This window comes from Ptiloglossa arizonensis, chromosome 9, assembly GCF_051014685.1.
Source record: "Ptiloglossa arizonensis isolate GNS036 chromosome 9, iyPtiAriz1_principal, whole genome shotgun sequence".
Taxonomy (NCBI): domain Eukaryota; kingdom Metazoa; phylum Arthropoda; class Insecta; order Hymenoptera; family Colletidae; genus Ptiloglossa; species Ptiloglossa arizonensis.
The window spans coordinates 1882135-1898040 of NC_135056.1; the positions used below are offsets into that span (position 1 = coordinate 1882135).

Below are 15906 nucleotides of genomic sequence, written 5' to 3' on the forward strand. Positions count from 1 at the left end.
TAAATGGATTCGTTTAGCACAATATTATTTGAAAATATTTTTTGCATTTGTGATTTTGCTGTTTTTTTAATGAAAAAGAAAACAAAAATTACAAAATTACAAAATGCGTGGACCGATCCCGATGATTTTTGAGTATGTTATAAAGTACGAGATTCTGAACAACTTTTATATGAACAATAATTGCCCCTCGGCCTTTGTTTTGGACATATTTGCATAAAACGAGCGCTACAACTATTATATATCGAAATTTGCCTATTCGTGTTTCAAAACTGTTCCTAACTCAAATCTAACTACATCATTGAGTTTTAATTAATAGGTTTGAGTTAGGGCTAATTTTTTAATTCGTCTACACACTATACATATTTAGTTTTGTATATGGTTGAAATTAGTTAAATTTAATCATTTTTTCTATCCGTCATATGTATATCCATGCTCGTCTGGCGGCTCTCATGATATGTTCATAGAAACGCTAGACGAGCGGCAATCACTCGCAGACTCAACGCGTCTGTGGTACACGTATTACAAGCGAAGTCACTGTGGTAATATCAAATATTTCTGCAAATATTTCGAAAACTAAGACCGAACGGCAATTATTAATGAAATGAAAGTTGTTCAAAATCTCGTTCTCCATAACATACACAAAAATCATCGGAATCGATAGACACATTCTGTAGTTCTTATCATTTTTGTTTTTTGTTAAAAAATAGTAAAAACACATTACTTTATCAAACTCCCCCTACCTATATTTTTTTTTTGTGTTAAAATATAGCCTTTCTGAAAAACTGGAAAAATATAAGCCCATTTAGAATAAAGTCACTTAACTACAAAATTATCATAATTTTAAAATTCTTTACGAATGACGCTCATATCTACATCAGAATATCCATAGAACTATTATTCGTCCATGAGAAGAAGGCACAGCGTATTTACATCTCCGCTTCTGTCATAGTCCATCGCCTCTCCTACGATCGCAGTCAAGAATCGATGTAGGCCAAAAACGGCGACAAAGATCAACAGCGACCCGTAGCGAGACCGAGTGAGGAAGAATACTAATGGCATTGGCGTAATCTTCTAATCAAAATGTTAGCTATTAAGAAACAGAATGATATCGTTCCTGTTTCGATACTATCACTGATTCGATAAGTTTCTCGTAATGAAAAAATGAGTTTAATTTTATATTTGTAATAATCATTAATATTTTGAAAATTATTTATAGCAAAAAGAATTATTATAATTTGTATTTATTAATAATAATATAAATCTGCTTATACTCATTTCTATCTAGATAAATTCTATGTAATTACAATTTACACAAAAACAAGTCATACTAAAATTAAAACAAGCACAACCTTTACATTTTCTTACATTCATTTGTTTTAATACTAACACGACTTGTGTTTGTGTAAATTGTAATTATATAGTTTATTTTAATAGAAATGAATGTAAGCGGATTTATATTATTTTTAATAAATACAAATTAGTTCTTCTTGCTATAAATAATTTTCAAAATATTAATGATTATTACACATTTTAAATTATACTCATTTTTTTATTACGAGCAACTTATCGAATCAGCTGTAGTATCTAAACCGTAAACAAATTGTTCTGTTCATAAATACTTGACGCTTTATTGGGAGCCTACGCACATGCACCTTACCTACGAATTCGTTTTCATTCGGACTTGGGATCACCAACGTCGGTCTCTGTAATTGTCTTCGACCAATAGCGATTCTTGCTTGCGATCGTAGGAGGGGCAATGGACTACGGGAGAAGCGAGAATCTAACAACGCTGTGCCTTCTTTTCGTGAATGGATAATACTTTTGTAAAGGACAATTTCTTATGCGTGGCACTATTTGTAACCATTATTTAAAAATTCCCCTACACATTTCTACACATTTATCTTGCTTTACAGGTTTCAATACTTTCGTTAGGATATTTACCGGATTTTCGTCCAATCAGATATATTGCAATTTTATTAATCCGTCATCAGTTTTTTTTCGTACAATGTGGTAATATGGATCAATACGTTTGGTCCTCGTCTTATCTACCTTGCTTTTCGAAAAATCTATTCCAGCTTTATTATCAAAATAAAACTCAAAACTTGAAAAATATTGCATTAAATCCAACTCTTTAAATAACATTTCGAGCCACATATTTTCTTCAACTCCAAGTGACATCGCAATATATTCAGCTTCCATAGTCGAAGTGAATATGCTTCTCTGTTTAGTCGATTTTCAATTGTCTATGTTGCTTACTATTTTAACAACGAAACCTGTGAATGAATGCCTATCATCTACGTCACTTGCCCAATCGGCATCGCAATAAGTTTCTATACTTATTTTCTTACTACACTTATACTCTATCCTATAGTTTCGAGTTTTGCTTAAATACCTAAATATATGTTTAATTGAATTCCAATGTTCTCTACCTGTATTTACATTAAATTGAGAAAGTTTCGTTATCGCAAATAATATATCTGGTCTCGTGGATAGTCCTAAGTAAATGATCTTTATGGAATGAAAGCAAATGTTGACATAAGTGGATACGCTGTATCAGAATCACATGCGGTAGAAATAAATGCGAAAATGGATGAAACCATCCAATTCCTGCTTGAGACCATAAATTGGTCGCATTAACTTTGCAACTTGTTCATTCTTTTGTTCATAATGGAGGTAATTTCGTGTATCATATATTGACCCATAAAGGAATACATTCTTGACATCTATATGTCTTGTTTTCAGCTTGAATGTTGTAGTTAATGCTAAAAACAATTTTATTATTGAAAATTTTGCAACGGATGAGTATGTTTTCTCATAGTCTATTCTCTTTTTTTAACCAAATCCTTGTGCGACTAGCCGTGCTTTATATTTTATCGAGTTTCCATTTGAGTCTTTCTTAAGTTTAAAAGCTTATATATACCTGTCCTTGGGTATCTCCGTAACAAACTAGATTTTTCTCTTCTGTAAACTTTCAAATTTGTCTGCAACAGCCTGTTTCCAGACGGTGACTGAGGCGACGATAATGCTTCTTCTATATTCTTTGGCTCAGTTATTTCCAATAAATTTGCTTCCACCTCAGTGGAATCCTCGTTTGAACTTTCATTCTTTTCTATTTTATCCTTTATCTGATTCTTTATTATAGTTTTGTGTCTTCCTCTGCGTGGTGTATCTTTGCTTTCATCAGCCTCTTCCTGCTTTCTGAATGATTCCGACTCATCATCTTGCTTATTTGTCTCAACAGTTCTAAAATTGTTTTCCTCATCTCGCCAACTAACGTGCTTACACACTCAGCACTTTGATTGACCCATTCATATCCAATCTTCGTTTCGCAGAATTTAACATGTTTAGACGTCATTCTTTTCCGGAGACCATAAGCTATGCCTTTAGATGTTTTACGTTGAGTATTCAATCTGTCGAATCCCATAAGCTGCTGTATTAATTGCTTCTGTCCAGAATTTTGGTGATAATTTAACGAAATATAGCATAGATCTTGCGAAGTTCAATAGTGTTTTATTTTCACATTCGGTTACACCATTCATTTGAAGTGTCTTTACATTGCTCCTCTAATGTTTTATCCCAAGTTTGTTGAAGTATTCTGTAATTTTTTTATTATAAAATTTAAGGTCATTATCGTTTCTAAATCTTTTTACTTTTTCACATGACTGTCGCTCAATCCTGGTTATACATTCTTGAATGCATTGTTTAACTTGATCTTTCGACCTTACATTTTATATCTAATCTGCGTGAAAAATCATCAGTAAAAGTAATAAAGTACTTTTTCCACCAATTGAAGTCGTCGGCATTGGCCCACATAAATCTGAATGTATCAGTTCGCATACATTTTTGACTGTAAACTTTTTATTAGTTTGCATACCATTTTTGTAGGTTTGCCTTTGCATCATGCATCGCATACACTACCTTTACATCAGTATTTTCGTATCCAGTCACCCTCTTTAGCTGAAATGTCTTTCTTGTTGTATCATTATTAACATGACAAAATCTTTGATGCCATAACATTTTCGCATTTATTTCTACCGCATGTGATTTTGGTACAGCGTATCCACTTATGTCAACATTTGCTTTCATTCCATAAAGATCATTACTTATATGGACTATGCATACTACTCTTTTTGTGCTTATATTTCTTATTTTTATTGTGCCATCTTTGATTGTCAATTCGTATCTTTTCTTTTTTATCTGTGCAATCGACATGAGATTCTTCCCAATATCAGGCACATTGTACACATTATCCAACCTTACTCGTTTTATACATTTCTCAACATGCATATCCAATATTATAGTACCTATCCCTTTGGGTTGCCGCATGAAACCCTTACGTTTCTATGGATCAGCTGTGATACTGACCATCTTTGCATTTAACTGATTGAACGTTTCGTTAATAAACCAGTCTTTTCTATTATTCACATGGTATGTGCAACCACTGTTAAAAATCCTCCTATTATCCAGATCTACGTTCTTCATAGATAGTAGGAATGCATTGTCTATTTTCGATTTTGATTTGTTTATATTATATGTCCTTTGACTAACATCTCCTTTATTGGTCTTTAAATTATGCATAGAGTTGCATACAGAAGCAAAGTGACCAACTTTGTTCCACTTATAGCACATAATTTGCTTTAGTTTATCTCCGCCCAATTCTTTATTTAGGTGTCACTTGTCTGATCTTTTAGTAGCGTGCAATGCCTCTTTATGTGGATTAGTATCTTCCTCTTGTCTGGAACGTCTACAATCATATTCTGCTAGCAATACTCGTATTATTTTTGAATTAAACTTATCATCAGGTAGATTTGCTAAAATCATATTTAAACTTTCATAGCTATCAGGTAGTTCAGCCAATAGAGCATATTGTGGAGGAATGTTAAGCATTCGGGCAGATTAAAGACAATACACCGCTTTTATGATAATAATACTGTAAAATATATTTAAACATGAAACTCCCACTCTACAATCCACGCGTCTCGACTTTCTGAACCGATATCTTACTGTAAACTATAAACATCTGCTCCATGCTGTTCGCTCTGACCCAAACACTTTTCATATTTATCTAATACCTACAATATGCAAGATTTTCATCTTTGGTTTCGGCACCAGCTTCTCTTAAATTATTCACTGCAATCTTACTCCTTAACATATGTAGTATATTTTTATCATCTTTCATTTTGAAATATTAAAATTCCTTTTTAAAGTGCATGATATGTACCTGAGCTCTTGATTTCTGTACTAATTCTAACTTTACCCAAACTTTATGTGCACTTTCATAGTCCTCAATATGTACTTGTTAATCAGTATCAATGTGGAGTTCAATAATAGCCAGAGTTCTATTATTATTTATCATGTAACTCGCCTTTTGCTCTTCGAGTTTCGTTTACGGATTGAACAATCTTGCCTAGAGCAAAATTGTTTATAGAGCTAGTAATCCGTTAATAGAGCAAAATGCTAATAATCCTTTACCTTTCAACAACCATTTTATCTCAATTTTTCACGACTGATAATTATTTTTGGATAAAAGTTACATGAAAATCTTTTTTGGCCTGTACTCCGTACATTATGTATATACTTCGTACTCACCATGTGATCGACTTTCTGCTTTTTCTTAAGTTATATTCTTTCACTAGGCGTTTCTGATCCCATAACCATTGATAAAAACAAAATGTTTATTTAATAATGATTTACAGAACAAAATAAAAGGGTTTATTGCACTCTGGCACATTACAATACAAAAGTAAAGGTAGATCACAGACAATTGTGTACATCACGCGAGTCTTCGTACATGTTAACAAAAAACATTCTATACGCTGATCTGTAGATGTTGTGAAAATCCATCATAAATAATGTTTTCTTATACACCTTTATAAGGGACAATTTCTTATGAATGGCACAATTTGTATTCATTATTTATAAATAATAGGATTTCTTATATACTTGTGTAAGTAACCATTATTATTACATATCATTTATAAAAAGTGAAATAAAATACTAAAATAACGTGAGTTAAAAATGGAATTAATCTTTCATTGTGTTTTTTATGCATTTAGTGATTAGCTGTACAACAAATATTGAACTTCGATTGATTTAACGCAACGGGATGGTCCCCACCATGCGTCTCCCTACCTTCTCCAACTCCTCCCAAACAAAGAAGTGAAATCTGACTTGCATGGTCATAACCGGCGTGACCAGATTGTATTCTTTAAATCGTGTGACTGTAGGAGTGGAAGAAGGTAGCACAGTGAAGACCGTCCCCCTCCTTTACGCATCATGCGTTGAAGACATTGGAGTGGGAGAAGATCGCAAATCTCATCGCGAATCGAATATATCCAATGCACGTTGCGTAAAGGAGGGAAACGGGCCGCACTGTACTATCTTCTCCCACACTTCCTAGTCAGCGATTTAGGGAATAAAATCTGATCGCACTGGTTATGATTCTCACTATACTCATGAACGCTAAATTTTCCTTTTGAAGACATTATATAAGGTTTTCTTTCTAATATTTTTAAGAAAATATATTTCAATGTACGAATGTGGACAAGACACCCATGGATCTTATATTTGCACTGATTTCTTTAACACGAGTTTTGCACGATATTGTACGCGAAGGGGTTGTTTTCTCTTAGAACCCGTCTTATTCAACGTAAACGTGAAAGTTACAGGCATGAAACTAACGTGAAACAATTAACTTTCATAGATGTACAAATAGTTGAAGAGTGAAAGTAGTCATTTTATATTTTCTATCTTCAGTTATCTGAGACAAGATTGCAATGACGGAAGAGCACGAATACAATTGTAATTTTATAGAGATTTTCGAATTATCGAGTTTTGACTGTAATATGATTTTTAAATGCAATAACTTTAAGATTCAAGCAATAGATTCATAGAAAACAGCTGTTAAAAGAATCTAAGGTGTTTTTATTGCGAAAGAGATAACCGTTTAACAGAATCAACTTGATAAAGAATAAAAAGAAAGAACAACCGAAAGAATATGAATTACGGTTTTGATTTACAGAGTATTAATTATAATTTTATTGTATAAAATTAGTGTTTTCCAATGTCTACACCCATTTTTACACGGTTTAGTTTATTTCGCGAGCATGAAAATAAAGTTTTCAAAGGTTTCTTTCTTTTTGTATTGTTTTAGAGATTATCGAGCTCGAAAATTGGTGCATTAACATAATTGCTATTAAGAACAAAACAGTAAGATGGTAGAAATGTATACATTCGATAGAAACGTGGAAAATTCCCAAGAATAATGTAACCTCTACATCACCTTAATCCCTTGTATAATTAATTGATTGAAATACGAATATTCCACGCAAATGTTCCTAAAAAATAACGAATCCAAATGTCTTATATACCCACATCTAAAGTTGGTTTATAAATAAAGAAGTTTGCGGCTGCTTTGCCTATGACTTTGAAATCAGAAATTACTCGACTTTACCCACGAGTGCCTTATAGGAGTATCTAATGTTAATAAAAGTATCAATCGTAGCAGTGGTGATGTCATTATTACCAATATATATATTAGCCTTCATCAAGTTGTGTATAAATATACTATACACGCAACATGTCATCACCGAGGAACCAACATAAGGACGACATTCTTGAATCGAGGAAAATATCTATCAACATTCGCGAAACGTAAATCGGTTAATATAATAATAAAACGGGTATCGGCTGTATCGCTTTCAGTTTTCGAAAAACACAAGATTTTGTTAAAATTTAAGATTTTTTACAAAACGAGGCATGAAAAGTAAAAAAAACGTTAGAAAATTCTAATTGGTCTTAAAAGATAAAGAATAGTTTTCCAAATATAGTGTTATACAATTTATTAATCGCTTTTGATTCATAATACTTATGAATTAATGTCATAATTTTAAAACGTGCTAATATGCGTAGTTTCTCCATATTATTTTTAAACTTTTACGAAAAGCTCTTTTTCTAACACAAAACTTTACTTAGTGCCGGATTCTGTATACTTATATTTTTAAAGAAGAAACCATCCGACAGAAGTGTCGAAACGATTTACAATTTGGGCCGAAACAATGCGTAACCAAACCGATAGAAGCGTTGGAGTATCTATTTGTGTGAATAATGTGTAATTTTTATTTTAACACTTCAATGTTATTTTTTTTCCATATATTTCTGTAGATACCAATCACCATACTATGGAGTAAAAGTAAGAAAAAGAAGAAAAATAAAAAAAAGTTTGTATAAAATTTAAGGTTACCTGTAGCATGCTCAACGCAAGAATTGTCAAAAATGCTTTTATTTAATACTCGCCTTGCATTCTTAACGGTAATCATAAAAGATCAACAATAATCGGCAAGCACTGTGGTAATCTTCTTACCATGATATCGCTTCCCCATCGAAGGTATAGCTTGATAAAATCGTTTACCACGCGCATCAATCACATCACTGAGATTTGATAGAAATAAGTCCAAATGTGAGCGTAAAAAATGCATTTTTACAGATACATTGCACTCAAGCTTTCTACAGTTTTCTAATAGTTCATTGACAGTATTGAAGCAGCATAATTTTTTATTTTTATTTCTCAAGAAAACATTCTATTGTTTTCTTAAAAGAATTCCGCACTGCTTTTCTACATTTCTCAATTTCTCTGTAAAATCATTATTTTTCATTAAATTTCTTATTTGAGGTCCCGCAAACACGTCTCCTTTTATTTTTGCATCGGATAAATAAGAAAATTTTACTTTCTAATAAGCAAAACTTCCAGACTTTAACAAAGTTCTTCATAATTCCTAACTTTCTGTGCAACGGTGGTAAATTTGTTAGGCTCAATTAAATTGAGGTACTGGACGTTTTTTGACCTAGAATCAATTGTTGTTTTGGCTTCCAATCTTTTTTAACATAGCAATCTTTTCTTGCTCTACTGTCCCACTCGCAAAGGAAACAAAGTATATTGTGTGCTCAATTTGTAGGCCAAGTAACATTTCAATCACTTTTAAATTTCCCTAGACATTCCAATTATATTGTGGTACTTTATTTGGTGTAAAATTAGTTTAAGAGAATTAATAGGTTGTTCGATAAGTTTTGTCGTTCAATAAAACTTATTGAGCAACCTAATACTATACTGTTTAATAAGTTTTATCGGACGACAAAATTTATTGAACAACCTAATAACTATTTTTTCGATACATCAATAAACAATCCCCATTCTTATGGTGAATTCTTCTTTAGAATCAACATTCTAAAGAATTGTTCCTGTGCTTGATGTCCCTGTGAAAACACGTAACAGAATAAATATGTGTATAAATATTTAAAAATTGTCTTCGAATTTTACTTTGAAAACCCTATGAACTTATGTTCCAACCCAATACATTGTAAATTAAAAATATAATTCACAGTATACGATTTTTTTCTTCGCAAAGGAACAGTTAGAATTACTTCACAGGTCTGCTTTCCACGATTTGCAAGGCAAAGCAGAGTCCTAGGCGATAATAACACCGATAACGAAATCAGGATCACTTAAAGATTTTTTAGTGTCAAATATATTACAAAGTTTTCTCTAAGACGGTTCTGGAATCGTCTCCAACGCCTTCAACACGTTACTCTGAGAAGCAATTAGGCGGGGACTCAAACAACACCAAATCCTTACCTATACACGGGATGTGGTTGAGGATTATCTCCACAGCAGTATCTCAGTAGGAGTCCGCATTGAACCTCCTTGCTATAGAATATCGAATACGACATTATCTTGTGTAACGAGCGCCTCCCCAACGGCGTCAATCTAAAGTGTTACGATAGACGATACGCTGGTAGTGGCCTTTGGGAGCCATTGAGAAAATGCGAACGGATTAGTGCTAAACAGAAGTGCTGGATTCCATGCATTTTGCTAGTAGCAGTCACGCCCTGTGATTCAGGTGAGTGACGCCACCTTCGAAGTGAAGTTCCAGATAAAATATTTGGGACTGATTCTCGATAGCCACTGGCGTTTTGAGGGACACTTCGGTTGTCTGGCTCCGCGATTGGATGGGGTTAGTTAACGCACTAGACCAGCTTCTTTCCAATTGGGGGGGGGGGGGGGGGGCGAACAATCGGATCCGCCGGGTCTATATGCGAATACTCCACTCGGTGGCAGTGTATGAGGTCCCGTGTAGGTAAGTACCTTAGCTGCCTCCTAACGTGATATGGGCTTCTGCTAAATCTGCTCGCGGGATTGCACGCGGTTTATTATAATACCCGCTACAAGACACGCAAACGGAGGAAAATCCTGGCAAGACGAGAGGTAGAAGCTCTCAAGCGCCAACTTTAACAGTCCATGCTATTGCAGTGGTAGCAACGAATGGCTCACCCGACCGTTAAGCAGCGCACTGTCGCCGTTGTCCAATCACTTCTGATAGAGTGTGGAAGTGTGCCCCATCTGGGCAGGTGAACGCCGTGTCCTGGTGGGAGAAATTGTGAGGCGATGCTCGTCCTGGGGGACTTCAACTCAAAGTCCGTTGCTTGGGATTCCCCCAGAACGAATCGAAAGAACGGGGTCCTGAACGAATGAACAGCGAGCTTCGACCTCCGCTTTATTAACCGGGATTCGGAGATGACGTGCGTGCGACACGGGGGAGGATTTGACGTTTGGATATGGTGGAGGCAACAGAGACATTATCGGACTACCGGTACATCCGGATGGTCCTATGTGCCCCCAATATCGCCTCAACCACACCACGGCACCACCACAGCACCATGAGAGCGCCTATACAAGGTGGTGTACAAATTCCACCCACGGGTGCCTCCGATCACCGAGGGTCTCGACTCTCAGCTCCTAAGGGACGTGGTTAACTCACTCTTCCCTATAGTGAGGGAGGGCGAGCCACGTCCATCGGCGGACCCAACCACCTGATCCACCGAGCTGAGGGTCACGGTCGAGAAGCTGGTCATGGCCATCCGAAGGCTTGGGGCGAAAAACACGGCCTCTGGTATCGACGGTGTACTCGGCTGGATCTGGATCTTAGCCCAGAGCGTTCCTGGTAACGACCTCCAGCAGTTGTTTGATCGCTGCCTGGAGGCCGGGCGATTCCCCTCCACTTGGAAGATGACGCGAATGGTCCTCCTCCGGAAGGAAGACCGGCCTGCGAACTCTCCTTTCGCGTACCAGCTCATTTGTCTCCTCGACGATGTGGACAAGTTGTTTGAAAGAGTGTTGGCGGCCCGCATCGTCGGGTACCTGTCGCGGGCTGAGCCTGTACTAACCGAATGCCAGTTCGGGTTCTGGGAGGACCGATCGACGATCGACGCCATTCGTCGCTCTCGGTCGACGTCAGGTCACTCTCGGTCTCGACCGTCTCCCATAGTGGGGTGGCATTGGCGGTGTAGTTGAACATCGGCAATTTCTTTAATGCCCTACCTTGGGGAGCAATCAGACGGGACTCGAGGAACGTCAAATAGTCCTGGCGGGACGGAAGGTGGAAGACCTCAGACGCCAGGCCCGGCAGTCTATGCTGCTGCGGTGGCAGCAACGGCTGAACGAACCGATGTTCGGTCAGCAGATCGTCGAGGCTATCTGCGTACTCCTATTGGAGTGACTGGGTAGAGACTACGGCTCGCTCACCTACCGTATGGTGTAGATGCTGTACGGGCATGGATGCTTCGGGCAGTACCTGCGTCGTATGTACAAGGTTGCGACAGCGCACTGCTGGGACTGTCCAACAGACCAGGACACGGGGCAGTACACCCTGAAAGTGTGCCCAGACTGGGCGTGTAAATGGCGTGTCCTGGTCGATACGATTAGGGCGGATAGGCAAGGCCTTCCACTTTCTTTCGCTGCCGGACGTGGTAAGAGCCATGCTCACTTTCGCGAGGATTACGCTCTCACGCCCCCACTAGTGAAAACGCTGATAGGATGCGGACATCGCGCTGAAAGGAGGGAGGGAATTGGATGTCGTGTTGTTTGTGACTCCCAGTTTTCCCCCGTAGTTGTACAAGGATCATCACCATGGGGATTTTAGTGGGTAGACTTTGCATCCGGCATTACCGAATGCGAAGAATTTCACATTACTCTCGACCCCACCCCAAGGGGTGGAAGATGTCTTTCGAAGATTTTTCCACAGAAAAAAAAGGCCTTACAGACACCCATAGTGCGGTCACCTAGACGAGTGGAAGCGTGACAGCGTGATCCTGCTCAGCGCTGAACGTTTCCACGTTTCCTCTGATCGTACGAGGCTGATCCATGAGAGGCTTAGTGGATAGGCTTCGCACATGGGTTACCGGAGCAGGTCATTACACATACCTTGTAACCTCGTTTTAAGAGGTCAAGGAAGTCTTAAGAAGATTCCTTCCATGAAAAAAAAGTCTCCGTGCGTACGGGTGATTATCAAACGGGTCAAATTCAAGTCCTGAAAGAAGCTTTAATCCTCAAATGAAGTCCGTGGGAGCGCCCATACAGGATGGTGTTGAATAAATTCTAACTTTGGGAGCCCCCGATAGTGATCGATAAGGTCTTGATCTCTTTTTTTAACGGGGGAAGTTTTAAGAATATTTTCTCCATGAAAACAGACGATTCTGAGATAAGTATCGTGATGATGTCTTCTTATTAAAAGACGACATCGTTTTTCCCATTACGTGGCTAAATTCTGCAAGGACTAGTCACTTATAAACTTTCCCATGTGTTCTTCCAAACAATTCATCATTTAACGCCTGATAACTATGGGACTTCAAGATAGCCATTAACAATTATCACAGGTTTCATTCACACAAACATCCTTTTTAAACACGCAGGCTAGTATCCTACTATAAATTCATCAAAGATTAAGCAATTGTTCGATTATCTTCTTCCAAACTTTTTTCAAAATATGTTTACTATATAGAAGCATCTTTACTAAATTTAAAAAAACGAAATTTTGCTATTCTTACACTTTAGAAATATTAAAAAAGAAAAGAAATTTAAAGGAAGCTTAACTAACTTAAAATTTTTAAACACTAGATATAGCTGTATAAAGTTTTGCAACATTCTTTAGTAATATTACCATCTATAGAAAAGTATTCCAAATTTTGAAAAATTACGGGAATTGAATCTATCCCTGTTTTATACAACAATAGTAGAATGTAAAAGAAAGGAATTATAAATAATTTTGTAAAAGTGATAAACATATCAATCTAAATTTATTTATTCAAAAATTAAATTTCTTGTCATATCTAATAATAGAATAAAAGAGAACATATTTCGTCATAGAGATTTTTCACAACATGATAAATAAATAATGTTTGAAAGTTGTGGAGATAATAGAGATACCTATATAAACCTCCAGTAAAACAAACATAATTTTATTGTTTCTTTTGGATTTAAACTTTAACAATAACTTCTTAGTTATTATCTACTACACTAAGTTACGCAATTTTAAATAGTAGCTTGGTTGCTTTTATAAACTTGATGAGATTTTTTATTTTTTCTTGATGAAAACTGTTTTTCAATACCAGTTCAATTTTGAAGAGGTTTCAGTGAATCGTGTACTTCGAGCAGTGTAGAAGAAAGTGATCAATTGTTATTATCATTTTAATTGCGGATGTTATAAGTAATAATATATTTTAAATACCTTCTTTTTTTTACTTTCATCTGTTTAAAAAATTTATAAACAACAATTTTCAGTGGAATATTTGTTAATCGAAATTGTTAAAAAACAGTTTGGTGATTGGTATCCAGAGAAATATATGAAAAAAAAGACAGAACACTGAGGTGTTACAAAAAAAATGAAACATCACTTACATAAAGTGGGTGCATCATTGAACGCCTCCATCCGTATTGGTTACGCATAGTTTCGGCTGTGCCATATGAGCAAACAGTGGACAACATGCTGACGAATATTTTCTCGGCCTGCTCAAAATGTAAATCATTCCAATACTGCTGGGCAATTTCTTCCTCAGAAATATATACAGAATTCGATTCTGGATAGAATGTTCGTGCTAGATAAAAGTTTTCATAAAAATACAAAAATAATGTGGAGAAACTGTGCACATTGGCAGTATTCTTAAACTTTTACACTAATTCATAATTATTTAGAATCAAAAACAATTAATAAATTGTATATCACTCTATTTGGAAAACTCTCCTTTGTCTTTTAAGACTATTAGAAGTTTCTAACGTTTTATTTTTTATGTAGTACCGCATTTTTGTCGAGAAATTTTTTTTACAAAACTTTGTATTTTTCAAAAACTTGGGGTACTATAGCAATTCGGCTTCCGGATTCTTGTTTTGGGAGCAATCCTCTACAAGAATACATCTAATCACCCAAGGGTTATTGAAAGCAAAATTTGTGTCGGGCAGTGTAATAGGGTCCAAATTTGTTAAATACATATCCTGGGTTTCAAATGGGAAGGTTTATCTTGATAATAAAGATACAGTTACGAAAGTGATTGTATCCAAATACAATCAATAATATAAGCATAGAAATCAAACCAATGGTAGTACCGGCTCAAAGAATCATTGTACCCAACATATATCTAATAATTTCAAAGTTTATAATCAAAATAAATTCAAAAACACAACATTAAACTTTGTTCCAGAATTACACAATTAAAAGCAAGAATCTTAAATCCAAAATATGCACTTGTCCTTGCCTTCAAACAATAAATATTTATAAACCCAAACAATATTAAAACAATTTCAAATTCACTAAGAATTATAATAGATGTACAATATACAAAATTTTTACTACAACAGATAAACTTGATTACTTTATATGAAAACAGAAGGGATATATAGCCGAAGAATGCCCGCTCAGTAATAATAAAACTGATAATAATTCATACATGTGTCACGCATTATCAATCAATCTTCAAACAAAGATGAATGGAATTAGGAGAAAACTCACAGATTAACACAAATTTAAAGCTTCTCCCTGCTTCTTATACTGTCAACGAATGGTTAGTAAAAAAAAAAAAATACTATGATCATACATTTTGTAGATTTACAAATGACTAACAGAAACCAAAAGATCACTATCTGAGTCATTAAAAGAACAACATATTGAATCAGTGAAATTAAGTAATATGTTCTTCAAAACATTGACTTTTAATAAAAAATCAAAATGACCTGTTTCCTTTTCATCCATACTAGAGAAAATTAATGAATTGTTGGAACCAGTCAGAAGTAACAGAAGATACAAACAATAATTATATACATATAGATATATTAAGTTCTGGTAAAAAATATATTTTATATTGTTTGGAGAATTTATTTCTGCACCTTTAAATCAAACTTTGACAGAAAATAGTTGGAATGTGCATACTAATACCGGACATAATGAAGATGATCAAGTTATGTGGTTCATTTTGCATAACAAAAATTACCTTTGTTTATTGTACGTTTAATCATTTTTATCCATTTTTGTAAGATGAGATACTTTTATATGACTGTTATGAATTATTGACTTTAGTAGAATTTAGTTTCACAGAAATAAATATTAACAACTTACCTTCTGTTGGGAATAACACAATATTGTTTCTGCTCAAGGCCCCCGGATACAGACTCCATGCTTACTTTAATACTAGATTCTGTCAGAAGTTTCCGTACAGGAAGTAATTTCTCGTATGTCCTTATTTTGGAATTTGCAGAAGCTTCATCATGAATTAGATTTTCATAATCAAAACTTTGGCAGTGTTTTTCTTCCGCTTTAAAGTATTTTTCACTGTCAACATAAAATAATTAATTTTATTGAGAGTGTGAACTATTTTATTTCTAAAAAAATTTAAACAAACAAATTTTGTTAAAGATTGTATGCATAAAAATCATTCATACAATCATTGTACTAGCAAATTTTATTTTATATATAAATTACATAATGAGGTGAACTATATTGACTAAATTAATTTTTTCAACAATTACTATATTTATCACTTACTCTAACTTCTTTATGTGAATTTAAAAATACTATTGTATAATAT

The 15906-nt window shown here is 35.1% G+C and overlaps 1 protein-coding gene across 3 annotated transcripts in view; it reads right to left on the reverse strand.

Moving 5' to 3' along the window:
- Gogo (thrombospondin-1 like protein golden goal) overlaps nucleotides 1-15906 on the reverse strand; it is a 34411-nt gene that overhangs the window by 6240 nt on the left and 12265 nt on the right. For 2 of the 3 annotated variants that reach the window (XM_076319926.1, XM_076319925.1), the window contains one exon: nucleotides 15438-15650. In XM_076319926.1, coding sequence (XP_076176041.1) covers nucleotides 15438-15650 — 213 coding nt within the window. Of the gene's footprint in view, nucleotides 1-13729; nucleotides 13927-15437; nucleotides 15651-15906 lie in introns of all 3 variants that reach the window. The other variant, XR_012993238.1, reaches the window with a different exon arrangement.